This window comes from Euprymna scolopes, chromosome 6 (assembly GCF_053919585.1).
Source record: "Euprymna scolopes isolate OS-2025 chromosome 6, ASM5391958v1, whole genome shotgun sequence".
Classification (NCBI taxonomy): domain Eukaryota; kingdom Metazoa; phylum Mollusca; class Cephalopoda; order Sepiida; family Sepiolidae; genus Euprymna; species Euprymna scolopes.
In genome coordinates, this window is record NC_136487.1 from 111,693,723 (window position 1) to 111,708,241 (window position 14,519).

A 14,519-nucleotide genomic window follows, 5' to 3' on the forward strand; every position below is an offset into this window, starting at 1 on the left:
ACACACCTCCAAACACCTGGGCAACGCCAGGTACCCCCCCCACTTCCGCTAGTGTATATATATATATATATATATATATATATATTATATTATATATAGACACACAGGAATGTAAATCTACCTTTACGAGTTTTTCACCTCAACAGCTAGACAGGTCTCCGTGGTCATTCACAGATGTCTTTGTTTTATTGTTACTTCCATGGCAAGTGCTCATCTGAGCTCCAATCTCTGGTCCCTCCTCTCATCAATCTTTCATGAAAACCACCCATCTTGAAACCACTGTCAAAAATTTTCCCCACTCTTTATCTGTGCCAAAACCAAAACGTAGATTCCATGAACAAAGCTTCTTTCTTAGAAGTGCACGCATGTGGAACTCTCTTCCGTTTTCCTGTTTCCCACCTGACTACAACCTGGATGTCTTCAAGTCCAACATAAACAAATTCCTGATGAACTGCCCCCTTAAGACACTTTATCAAATCTCCAATACTAAAGATTACAATGATACTATCCCATTGATTACTGTACACGCAATAACCCTTATCCCGGAGTGGCTTCCAGGCTTTGATAAGTGGTGACTACCTTGTAAAAAAAAAAACATCATTACTTTTATCTCAACAGAAGACACATTTCCTATCAGTCTGATACAGCCTTCTAGAGAAGGTTGGGATGATGATTACCACATTCAAGTTGAAAGTCGCATTAAACAAACATTAACAAGTGTATATAGATGCAATATCTCCTAATTGTTCTTTTACATGGCTTATTGCACTTTGCTATTTTTTCCAATAAAATTGATTTAAAAAAAAAAAAAAAAAATTACATTGTTTTTTTATTTTAAATGAAGATTAAATTATCACCATGAAAACAACTTTTAGATGAACTCGAGTATTTCTATGAAAAGAGTTCTGTCCACCAGGCTAAAATTAGAAATATTTTTGTTGGTTGGTTGTTTTTGTTTTACGGCATATCAACCTTTTTCAGGTTATTTAATGCCGAATCTTGAGGAACGATTTTTTTAATGGAGTATATTTGTTTTTTTTAAGTCGGATTCTATTTAACCCATAGTTGGGACCCTAACAAATATTACCACTCCTGGTCAGAGTGGACCTGGGAGCAATGGCAAAGGGTGGCTCCACACTCCCCAAGGCCCGCAAGCTGGGGCCTCACCATCGGATATAGTTTTAGGTCATATCCAGGACCGTTATAGAAAGGGTTCTTTCTAAATTTTTTTAAGATATGAGAGTATGGTGTGGGGGATTGTTTTTATCAAATAACTCTTTAATATTGTTTTCTTTGTAGAATCGATTTCTTACTGTTACAAAATCAGTACATTCAATTAATATGTGTTTGATTGTGAGTGGTGTTTGACAAGGTATACAGATGGGTTGGCTTTCTTTTTTTAGGAGATATGAGTGGGTTAAGTGAGTATGGCCTATTTTTATTCTTGTTAGTTTGACTTCTTTTCTGTTTAGTTTTGTAGTTTGTTCTTGTTTTTTGATTTTTGGCATGATTTTGTGAAGTTTGTTGGTAGAGTGTAGGTTTGCCATTTTTCTGTTGTATAAGCGTTGATACGTCTTTAGATCTATGTATGGAATTTTAAAATTTGCATCGATTGGGAGATTTAAGGTGTTTTTTGCTGCAGAATCTGCTAATTCATTACCTTTAATACTGGAATGGCTCAGTATTCAGCAGAAAATGATTTCTTTTTTACTGTTTAATTCAGTCAATTTTTGGAGTAATTTTGCGATTGGGGGTTGTCCATCTTTTTATTTTATTTTTGTAATCGCTTTTAGAGTAGATTGGGAGTCTGAAATGATTATAAATTTTTTTTTTTTTTTGTTATTGGAGGCGAGTTTGAGAGCTAGGATTAGAGCATGTATTTCAGCACTGAAGATTGAGGTTTCTTTTGGGAGGTTTGATTGTTTTTTAATTAATTTATTGGGTATTGCTGCACTGGCTGTTGCGATATTTTGTTTAGACCCATCTGTATAGATGTGTGTGTGGTCTGGATACTTTTCTTTGATTTTATCGAGATGATCATGATAAGTTATTGGATGAGTATCTTCTTTTCATATTTACTTAAACTTAGGTCGATGTTAGGGGATACAATTTTCCAGGGAGGGGTCTTGAGTAGGACAGTTTCGTGAATTTTGGTTATAGGTAGATTTGCTTCTTTGGAAATCGATTTTAAGTCCAAAGGTTTTGATTGCATTTTCTTTTTGGTCGAAAAGGTGTTTGCGGTTTGGATTTAAAGTGCTATTGTGTGCTGGGTTTGTGGGGTTGGCTGTAAGTTTTGAGTAGTATTTTAGACCAAGGTTTTGATTTCTAAGCATTGGAGGAGTTTTATGTGCTTCTGCATACAGGCTTTCTACAGAGGAGGTTGGAAATGCTCCTAGTGTTAGTCTTAGTCCAGAGTGGCATATTGTGTTGAGGGTTTTTAGCTATGACTTTCTGGTGGATTGATATATGAAGCTACAATAATCTATTTTTGATCTAATTAATGCTCTATATAGTTTGAGTAGTGTGTTCTTGTCAGCTCCCCAATCTGTATGGCTGATTACTCGGAGTTGTAATGCTTTATTACATTTGGTTTTGATGTGATTGATGTGTGGAATGAAATTTAGTTTTTTGTCAAAAATGATTCCCAGGTGCCTGTGTTCGTTTTCGAATGGAATTTTTTCGCCTTCAATCTGTAAGGTTGGGTCAGGGTGGAGTTTGCGTTGGTTACAGAAATGGATGCATTTTGTTTTAGTTTTGGAGAATTTGAAACCATTTTTAGTTGCCCATTTATTAATTTTATTTATGTTATGTTGTAATTTTCTTTCAATAATGTGAGTGTATTTAGATCTGTAGCTGATTGAGCAGTCATCTACATATAAGGAGCAATGACTATCAGGAGAGAGTTCTTTTATAATGTTATTGATTTTTATGCTAAAGATAGTTGTTGATAATATGCTGCCTTGGGGCACTCCTTGATTTTGTGGGTCTGATAAAGTAGAGTCTATACGAACTTGGAAAGATCTGTGTTAGGAAGTTTTTTATGCATTCAGGTGGTCTGCCTCTGAGTCCAAGTTTGTGGAGATCTTTTATGATAGTGTTTCCAGGTAGTTTCATATGCTTTCTCAAGATCAAAAAAAAAAAAAAAACAGATGTTACGTGTTCTTTATTGAGTGGTATGCACACTGGATTTTAGAAATTATTTTGTCATCTAGATACCATATAAGACGGTAGTTAATCATTCTTTCAAACGTTTTACATAGGCAGCTTGTGAGAGCTATTGGTCTGTAGTTTTCTGGGTTTGATGTATCTTTTCCCAGTTTGGGTATGGGTATTATTGTTGCATTTTTCGAGGAAGTTGGGAAATCTTTTGTTTCCCATATTTTGTTATAAATTTTGAGAAGGAGTTTTAATGATTCGGGCAGAATTTCTTTAAGGAAGCTGTAGTGCACTTCATCTGGTCCTACAGCTGAGTTATGGGATTTTTCTATGGCGGTTTCTAGTTCATGGAGTGAGAAGATTTCATTGTAAGGCTCTTGGTTTTTGGAGTTTTTATTTTGTACTTTTCTTCATGTTTCTTAAGTATTTGAAATTGTCTATTGTAGTGATTGTATTGTTGATTTTGTTGACATTGTTGCCAGCAGGATCTTTTGGATTCTTTAATTGTTTTTTGAGTTTTAGCTCTTTGGTGTTTGTATTCTATTAAGTTGTTGGTTGTGGGTTGTTTTTTAAATTTTCTTAAGGCTGCCTCTCTCTGTCTAATGGCCTTTTTACATTCTGGATTGAACCATGGTTTGTTTTTTTTTCCAGGAGGAGAATTTTTGGGTATGCATGTTTTGGCTATTGTTATGAGTACTTCCGTGAATTCTTCTATTGTTTGGATTTGATGTTCTGTTAATTTTAGTGAACAAAGTTCTTTAAATTTGGCCCAGTTGGCTTTATTTGTGTTCCACCTGGGTATGTGGTTTTGGATAAAGTTACTGTAATTGATTATAATAGGGAAATGATCACTTCCACAGGGTTCTTCGTAATTGCTCCATGTATAATCTAAGAAGCTTGATGGATCGCACATGGTAAGATCAATGGCACTAGTTGATCTGTTTGTTGGATTTAAGTATGTGAGATTTTTTGGATTGAGAAGGCACAAGTTATTTTTGTTAATTAGTTGTTCAATTTTGTTTCCTTTTGAGTTTGTGACTTCACATCCCCATAACGTACTGTGACAGTTAAAGTCTCCTAGAAGAATGAACGGTGAAGGTAGTTGTTTTATTAAATTTTCTAGTTCATTTTCATTTATTGGTTCATGAGGATGGAGGTATATTGAGCAGATTGTGATTGTTTTATGTAATGTGACTTGAGTTGTAATTGCTTGGAGATTTGTTTTGACAGAGAAATTGCTTTGAGGTATGTTATTCCTTACAAGAATTGAGGTGCCTCCATTAGCATGAAGGCCTGTGTTATGGAAATAGTTGTATTGTTCATAGTTTGGTGTTTTGAAATGGTTATTGTTTTGTAGGAAGGTTTCTTGTAAGCAGACAATGGCTGGGTTGAAGAGTGAGATAAGTATAAGAAGTTCATTATAGTTAGATCTTATTCCACAACAATTCCATTAGATAATTTATTGTGTTTTATTTCTGTCCATGAGGTTGTTTAGTTTCCCTCTATTTCCATCTCTTTAGAAGTAGAGGGTTTATCTTTTGTCGGAGTTTGTGTCTCTGGTTAAGTGTTTTGCTGGGTTTTTTCTTTTTTTTTGTTTGGATCTGGACGTCGATCTGGATCTTGCTTGAGATGTTGCTGTTTTGGCTTCTTGTTCATTTTTTACCTCTTGATTACTTGTGTTTGGTTTCTTTTTTTTTTCTAGGGTGTTTTCGGTTTCCATTTTTTCTAGAATTTGGAATCTATTTTGAGTGTCTATTGTTTGGTTTTCTTCTTTTTGGAACGTTCTTTATTTGCTGTTTTATCATTGCTTATGTTTCTATTAATTTCTGGTGGTTGTTTTGTTGGTTTCTGTGATAATTTTTTGTGGATGGAATATTATTTTCTTTGTTTGGATTTGTTATTTCTATTTTGTTTCCCAGATTTGAGTATTTTTCTTTTATGCTATTTTGAAATTCTAGCCATTCTTTAATATTTAATGTAATCAGTTTGTTTATCAGTTCCCTATATTGATCGTGTATTTCATTATGTTGGTATGGTTTAGTTGTCTTTTTTGTTGTCTCAGCATATGTGTTGTCTTTCATGTACGTCTCAACTATTTTTCTGGCTTCTGGAAAGGTTGTGTTTTTTTTGTACTTTACTTGTATAATTTCTTTCTTTTTTATATGTTTTGCATATTTTAGAGAAGACTGGGTGATCTTCTTTGCAGTTAGCGCACTTCACCTCATTTATGCATTTTTCTTTGGTATGGTCAGGCTCTTTGTTGACGCATTTTCCGCATATTTTTATTCCTTTACAGGCTGCTTTATGATGTCCATATTTTTGTCAATGGAAACATCTTAATGGGGCTGGGATATATTGGTCTACTTTTACATTTAAGTAGCCAATTTTTATTTCCTTAGGTATTGTTGGTTTGTTAAACGTTAATATGTATGTGTTGGTTGTTATTATTTTATTGTTTCTTTTTATGTTTATGTGGATGTGGTTGATTACTCCTTGTTTTTCTAATTCGGTTTTTATTTCTTCTTCAGTTGCTAGCGATAATTCATAATTTCGAATTACTCCTTTCGAAGTGTTTAGTGTTTCATGGCGAAAGACTTTGCACTTGTACTCATGGAAGTTCTTCATTTTGAGTAGAGATTGAGCATCTCTAAGATTGGTTATCTCAACTAGTAGATTTCCATCTTTTGTCTTTTTGATCATTTTTGGTTTACTTTTTATGGATAATGTCTTTTCTATTAGGAAAGGTGATAAATTTCCAATTTTTTTTATTTTCGATTAATTCAATAACCAAGAATCGTGGGAAGTTTCCTTTGTCTATAGTTGGAACGGTTTTTCTAGTTTTGAATTTTTGTTCTTCATCTGAGCTTGAGAGGTCAGAGTCAGAGGAATGGTTTCTTTTAAGGGTTTTGAGGGTGATGCATTTGTTTTTATTAGCCATGGATTTTGGGATTTATTTTTCATCAACCACGCTCCCTACCCACCTCGGAGTCCAAAATTGGGGCATAGTAAGGGGGGAAACCCATTCGCCTTGATCATGTCGGAGCTACATGGAGGATATACTCTTTTGGTAAGAAGTTCTCAAGCACTATATTTTCTGTCCAATATGTCCTCAAAAATACATTTGCTCAGATGGAGTGTTGAGTCTTTCTAATTGATCAACCCTTGCCACCGCCTTCTAGCACTTACTTGGTTTGCCTATTTTTTGTAGTGGAGGAAGAAAAAAAAAAAAAAAGATGGGAGTACCTTTAAGTTTTGTTCTTTGTTGTGGTAGTTGGTACTTTGGGTGTAAGTGCTAGGGCTTGGTGTGACTGGCCGATCGGTCGGATCGGGCCTCTACGACCGCCCGTCTAGCCAAAGTAAGGGCTGAAGTAATGTGTTGCAGTGCCTAGATTTTATGCACCCAGGTCTAGAGTAGCTCAATCACCAGGATCACGTTCTAAGGCATTACGGGTAGCAACCCACGGCTAACTGGTTGCCCCATTGAGGGATTTTTACCCTCTGCAGGGGGGCAGTCGGCTTATTCTAGTGCCTACCAACAGGGCAAAAAAAAAAAAAAAAAAAAAAAAAAAAAAAGGAGGGGGAGAGGGGGGGCGACGGGGTTGGGAAGTAGGGAAGGAAAAGGAAAGGAGAGGAGAAGGGGGTTGTTGTTTTTGTTTTTGCAGAACATAATTAAGTTTTACAAAAGAGAATAGAAAACAAAAACAGAAATTCAATGTAGGTGCAGTTCGTCTCAGGAAGCCAATAGACAGCCTGATCTGGTAGCACCAGAAATATTTTTGTCAGTCATAGTTTTTGTAGATGTATCCATGTATCCTTATAAGAGGTTTTGCCTGTCAGTCATGCATAAGTTTAAAATAGCGTCTTAATACTTATTTTGTTTAATAATTCACGAATAGAAGAATATGTGTTCTGTATGTATTTTTAAACAGACTCACCTGAATTTGTACACCTTTGCTATCATTGTTGAGGATTCCAATTTTGATCTTTCCATATCGTTCATCTGATACTTTCAATTTGATTAGACCAAACACCTCCAGATTTTGCAAGCCACCATCACGGCCAGCCTGGACTACAATTTTCTCTTCAACTCGCAAGTGGACACTAAAAAAATAAAACCGGTTTAAAAAGACATTTTTGTTTGTTTGCCTGTTATAGAATATAAAAATTGATATGTGAACAGTTAGAAAAGTGAAATAAAGGTCACATTTCATGATATCATCCAAGGAATAATTTGGCTGTAACTCTTATACCTTGAGGCAAGTATCATTGCCTTGCTCTATAACTGCTTTTTTTTTTTTAAACAACAAAATATCTACCTTTTAACATTTAAATATCAATTTATGAATTTAAACAAAATATTTCAACTATTACATATTTGGATTACAGATCCTGTTCACAAGTGATTTCCACCATTTCCTTAAATATTTAGTTTAATTATTTCTGGGAGTCTCAGAATCCGTTAATTGATTTTGCATGAAAAGCTAATGAACATATTTAAAGATAGTTGGAGAACATTTTGTTATCTGCAAAAGTGTGACTGACTGACCATATGGCTTGCACAGGTCTGTCTTTGGGCCGTTTTAGGACATCTGTTCGCAATTTAGTTCAATCCATGGTATCCACCTTATGAAGTTGCCAAGCTTTCAAGTCCTTCTTGATAGTCGCAGACCAGGTCTTGCATGGTAGCAAGCTATCAACTCAACTGTCTCTGCTATAATCATCATATCATCAGCATAGAACATCTACCAGAGACAACGAGTTCAGAATTCTCCAATAGGAAGATTACAATGGCTGTATCAATGTGCCTTATGAGGCAATACACAAAGGCTGTTCAACTGGCTACATAATTTTAATCAAATTTTGAAGCAGATTGTTGATTCTAATTAATCTATCACATCTCCACGAGTCATGCAAAGGGTATTCACTTTCTGTTGTGCTTGTCATGTTAGTTTCTCTTTCCAGAATATCATTCAAACTTTACTGGAAGTTAATCTCATCTCTTCTGAAATATGCGTAGGTCAATGAAGATCTGGTTTAGAATAGGTCCATAATATCTCCGGGGATTAAATAATTTATTCTGTTCAAAATTCCATGCAGATTCCGGAATTGTATAACACTTGAAGGTCAGAAGCTACATTGACTGGAATGTTGTGTGGATAACATTCAAGATGAGAAAAGCAGTCCAAACAATCCAAATTATACAAAAGAAATCTTGCTACATTGGAATGAGAATCTGCTTGAAGTACACTGGAATTTTCAATTGTTTTTAACTTTATCAATCTTTTTTTAATGCTTTGCATTAAAAAAAAAAAAATTACCAATGTCATATTTATATAACCTTTTAATTTATTGTTTTACTTTTTAAAATCACCAGTCTACCGCGGCAGTTAAGAATATAATAACAAGTTAGGGTTTTGTTCAGGTCATACATCTAATATGATTAATTAGAGTAACTTATCATTCATAATAAAAATAAGTTTTTAAAGAGACAAATGTTTGCTATTTACCCTTCTTGATTCAAGGCTGGAGTGGACATCTTACTGACTGTAGTAGACGGAGCAGATGCTGGCGATGTGACGTCTGCAATATATTGAATTGAAATTTATATAAAATGTCAGCAGCAAAAACACATTTTTATTATTTATAAAGTAATCTTTATTTTCATCCAAGTACAAAATGAATTCTTTCAAATATTTTATAAACATTTCAAAATGGATATCTTTTCAAATTGTTTTTGATTTTGAATCTGAAAATGGTTACATTTATTTACTAAGCATTTTTGTTTTGTTTTCACCTTATAGTTGATTTTTATTTTTTTACATAGGCATCATCACTTCTCAAGGCCCAGAGGTTACTCGAGGATAAGAGTTAATGAGTGTACAGTAGTCAAATGGACAATATAGTAATCGATAGTAATGGAAATTCTGTAAATTTGTTAATCTAAGTGGAATGGCTCATTAAGAACTTGTTTACGTTGGACTTGAAGACAACCATATTGTAGTCAGCTGGAAAGCAGGCAAATAGAAGATAGTTCCACAGGTGTGCAGTTCTAAGAAAGAATCTACATTTATGTTTAGGCACCGATAAAGAGTTGGGGAATTATTAATAGTGTTTTTAGCTAGACAAGTGTTTCTTGTGAAAGTTTGGCGAAGGGAGACCATAGATTGGAGCTTATTCGAGTACTTGCATTGAAAATAACGATAAAGGAGAGACAAACTTGCAACATCTCTTCTGTGAGAAAGAGGTTGCAGGGAAGAGAAAAGGATATCTACGAGGCTACAAAGTCTATTTTGAACTCTATTAAGGCAGGATAAGTCCTTTCTAGCAGCTCCTGCCCAGATGTGGCAACAGTACTCCATCCTTGCACGTAGCTGGCTCTTATATAGAGAATTGCATCAGTACTGGATCGATAGAAGGATCCCACCATTTTTCCAGCGGCCTTGGCAACGAATTTGATGTGGTCCACTTCAGATCAGGAGTAAAGGTCAAGCCCAGAAGCTTGTACAAACATGAGGCCTCCCCAAGATGAGCCATTCATTTCAATTGATGCCAGATGGGGATCAGAGCGTTGATGATGTAAAGATAGAAGCTTGGTTTTAGATGCATTAAAAGTAACCAGCCACCTCTTTCCCATTGTACCACACGCTCAAGATCAGAGGAGAGAATCAGAGAGAACTTGTTCATTTATGGTATTTGATGTGCTACCATAGATGGTAGTGTCATCAGTATAAATGTCTACGAATGATGTAAGGATGTGATTTGGAAGATCATTAATGTAGATCAGGAAGAGAGTTAGGCCCAGGACGGACTCCTGGGGGACTCCAGCAGTAAATACTGTGAGTTTCTGATTTCTGCCCATCAATCACTACTCTATGAACCAATCAGAGAGAAATGATTTAATAATTAAGACATTTCCAGCTATACCGTAGCTGGAGATCTTGTGAAGTAAACCTTTATGCCATACCCTATCAAAGGCCTTTGATATGTCAAGAGCAATTGCCCTAGAAAGGTAGCCTCCGTTGAGAGATTTGCTAATCCTATGAGATATAACCATAAGCACATCTGCTGTAGATCTAGCAGAATGGAAACCATATTGTGTGTCACTAAGAAGGTTATTTTTGCTGAGATGGTTGATTACTTCTCTATTTAACACAGATTCCAGCAACTTACTCGTGACACACAGGAGACTTATTGGCCTGTATTGAGAGGGAGATGACCGATCACCTGAATTCTTAAATACAGGACATACTGATGAGATTTTACAGGGTGATTGGGAGCAATTCTTCTTAAGACAACGTTTAAACAGTTTTGTAAGTATGGGTGCTAGTTCTAGTTGAAGTTTTTTTCAGTACTATAATTAGAATACCGTCAGGGCCGGTTGCTTTACTTGAATCAAGATTTTTGATTAGATTGGCAACATCACATACAGATATTTGTATATCACATAACGTGTTTTCTGATACAGAAGGAAATATTGGGGGTTGGCGGCCTTGGTCGCAAAGGGTAGGATTAGCTGTAAAGTTCTTGGCAAAAAGTTTGGCTTTGATGCTGACGAGATTACCTCAGGTCCATTGATGAAAGTTGGGATAGAGCACATGCTTCTGTTCAGGATTCTGCTTGCTATTTGCCAAAACTGGTGGGGATCAAGCCGCTGCTCAGCTACTTTGGACTTGACGGACTGAGCATACAACTCTTTTGCGTTCTTTATTACTTTTTTACAGTGGTTGCTAGCAGTCCTGAAAGTAGCTTTAGTCTCGGTACATATATTAAGTTGGAAGCAATGGAAAAAGTGATTTCTGTGCGCAATGGCAAAAAGAACCACAGCTCGCCGTTAGGTTTTTGCTGGAACTTTTTTGAAACGGTCTATACCTACAATTAACCATTCCATCAGGTCTGCTACTATAGAGGACATTCTTTTTAAACATGGAACGCAGAGGTGGATCTGATATAAATGTACGGAAGCTATCCCAGTCAGCCATAGAGTATTGATATACTGTACGACGGTGAGGTACGTCTGAGGACTTATTATATTTCATTTATATCTTAACTGATACAACAGAGTGGTCGGAAGATCCAAGTGGAGACAGAATGGAAGTTGAACACAGTTCAGGGCAAGTTGTGAGAAAAAGGTCTAGGAGACTTGCATACTGGCTGTCAGTGTCGGGCACATGGATAGGTTCGTGAACAATCCGAGTGAGATCATAAGCAATGGAGAAATCATGACAGAACCTCCCCTCATCATCAGTCTTGTTTGAGTGGATTAACCATTCCACATTGTGAACATTGAAGCCTCCACATACGTGAATGTTAGCTGAAGGATAAGCAGATAGGATGTGGTCAATTTTCTCAGATACGCTTTTAAAGATAGTAACTCCGCTGTTGTGGGGGCAATAGAGAGCAAATATAAATGCAGTAGTGTGAGCAAGTGCAACCCGGAAGCACATATAGAGATGTCCCTACCACATGAAAAGCCATCTTTAAATATAGGCACATATTCCATGCCCATGGCAATCTTGGGGGTCAGATTTGGAAGTTAAGTTAGAGTATCCTTTAATTACGAACTCATCTAGGGAAATAGTTTGTCCAATGCTAGTTTCACTTAGGAATGATAGGTCTGGTTTAGTCTCCTGTAATTGGGTTTCAACCTCTGAAAGGTTAAAACGTAGACCCTTGATGTTGGAGAAGGAGACATGGTAGTGGGGGTCCATGTTGAAAGTTGAAGATCTGGATTTAATCGTGCATTTTTTTCTTGAAACTTTTCATGATGAAGTTCAAACTCTTCAGTCATTTAATGCTGAAACTTATTGAATATGTTTTTTTAATTGTCAAAACAATTTCATTTTTAATCTTTTGATCCATTTTTAAATGCAAGTTGGATTTTTTCCTCAAAATATTAAATATATATTACTAAAATTATGAAACAACTTTGTGTTTTACTCGCTTGAAAGAAAAATCAATTTTATCCATTTCTAATAAAAAATAAAAATTTTTAATTACTAAATATCACTGAACATTGAAAAATTTTAACTTTTCTTTTAGAAAAGTCTATGCTCTTATAAATAAAAAAGATCTAAGTGTATATAATACTTAGGTATTTACTTACGTTCTCCTTCAGACTTGAGTTGATCCACAAAAGTATCTACATCCTTGGTTTTGCTGCCAAGTTTCATAGCTTTGCTAAGACCTGAAGGTTTGCTAAAAGAAAAAAAGAAAATCAAGAAAAAATTTAGTTTAGTAAAGGAACAAATCATGCTTAATCCTCAGAAATATTCCTAAGGTATAAAAAAAAAACTGCAGTACATTTCACATGAAATAAGCATCATAAAAAGTATGTTTTTATATAATCACACTGTTATTAAAAAAAAGCATCTTAATTTTTTAATAGTCCAATATTTGGTGTGGTTACTTTCAATAGAATCTCAATATGCTAACACATAACATGTTCTATGTAAAATACATAACATTATGAGTTTTAGTCACATTGTTTGCCTTTATATTAGACTACAGCAGCAAAAAAAAATAAAAACTTATTTTGATGTTTGATAGATTTGTAAGAAAATTTTTCAATTTTTGTTTACATTCGATTTTCTCTACAAAATTCTGTAATTTATTGAAATACAATTTTTAAATTACTTATCTCAAAACTGTAAATTGTTTTTATAACATACATTTCATTAAGTTTTTAATTATTTTAAACTTATCTGTGTTTATAGTTCTCATAGCCAATATCTAATTACCCAAATTAGAAAATTCAGAACAACATATTCAATCAAAATATTTTTTTCTTGTATTACTGTGGTCTAAACAAGAGGCAAACAATGATTAAAACCGATACTGTTATATATTAGAAGGGATTGCAAATTGCCTTGTGATGATTGAACTTATACATTTTTTCATCTCTGTGTTGTAGATATTGGAAGTGTGAAACAAAGAAAACAACCCCACATAAACATGTGTAAGAAGCAGAGATGAGTCATTGAATCCCTGGTAAACGTGCATTGAGAATGGTGGTGACTATGTAGAAAAATAAATTCCAAAGCACAAAAAGTTGTTCATATTAAATGGTACGACTCTTGTCTTTGTAGCTCTCCAACTTTTTCAGTTAATATAAAAAATAGGAGTCTACTTTTGGAATGAACCTCATATTAGATTCTAAGAGTTTATGTACTTTTGCCAAAAAATTGGACGATTTAAAAAATAAGATATTTTTTTCATGTCGGTGTGATTCTACGTACCAAAAGATATATTAAAGTCGCTTAACTCTTTCTTTCATTTAATATTTTTAAATGTTATTTTAATATCCGTGAAAGAGTTAATCAGCAAAGATCAAACAGATTTCTTTTACAATATTTTTTTTTTTTACCTAATGCATAAGGAATTTCTTATTAACCAAGAAAATACATATTTTTTATCAACATTTAACTGTATTATTTACTAAAATTAAAATTGTTACAAAATATTTACATTATAATTTCTAAAAATTATTAAATTGTTAATGAAATGGTAAAAAAAAAAAATGGCTTATCCTTGGTATCTTCTAAAAATGTCTTCCACTTTCTCATTTAATGAAGATTAAGAAAAAATAATTCCAGAAATAAATGAGAAATATGATTCTGAATCTATCATACACAGGTAAATATCATTGTGGTTGTTTACACTAGGTTACTTGCCCTTGGATTTTTGTAATAAAGTTCAGTTTTTTTTTTTGTTTTGTTTTTTATCGCACTTGCATTGATATTAAAAGCCTACTTTTTCTACATAAAAATTATTAAAACAAACTTCTTAATATCATGGATATGAGAGTGACTTCATAAAAGTTCACTAATTTACATAGTGAACTTTATTCATTTTTTGATGATTGATTTCAAATAAATATCATATTCAGTTTTGTTTTTTATTTTTACATATTTTCTACATTGTGCATAATTACATAGCATTAGGATGAAAAAGTTTTAGCACATGTGCGGAATGGGCTCTACTGACCTCTTCTCTCAATTTTTAGTCTACTGATTTGAAACTTGATACATAGGGGATTATAATTATATAATATTAGGTATTTGTATGTTTATATATTTATATTGTATGCATAGGATTCATTTTTAAACTAATTAACTGATCATTATGAATTTTGAAACTCAACTGATTATGAAATTTGAAACGCTAGGTGCAAATAATTGTAATGTGAACTATATTTAGTTTTATGCAAAGGGGGTAAAAAGGAAGTAGAAACCTTTCATAAAAATTTGGATACTTCTGATTTTTGTAAAATTCAAACAATAAGTATTAAACATAAATATTCCTCATATTTCAGTTTTTTTAAGTGATTTTTAAAGCTTCTTAGGAAGCATAATATGGGCATAACT

At 34.0% G+C, this 14,519-nt stretch overlaps 1 protein-coding gene across 1 annotated transcript in view; it reads right to left on the reverse strand.

Annotated features, from left to right (window-relative positions):
* LOC145277871 (coatomer subunit delta-like) overlaps nucleotides 1–14,519 on the reverse strand; it is a 49,511-nt gene that overhangs the window by 6,761 nt on the left and 28,231 nt on the right. Inside the window, exons 6-8 of the mRNA XM_080129839.1 lie at nucleotides 12,260–12,351; nucleotides 8,664–8,736; nucleotides 7,092–7,257 (exon numbers count right to left, since the gene is read on the reverse strand). Coding sequence (XP_079985965.1) covers nucleotides 7,092–7,257; nucleotides 8,664–8,736; nucleotides 12,260–12,351 — 331 coding nt within the window. The remainder of the gene's footprint in view (nucleotides 1–7,091; nucleotides 7,258–8,663; nucleotides 8,737–12,259; nucleotides 12,352–14,519) is intronic.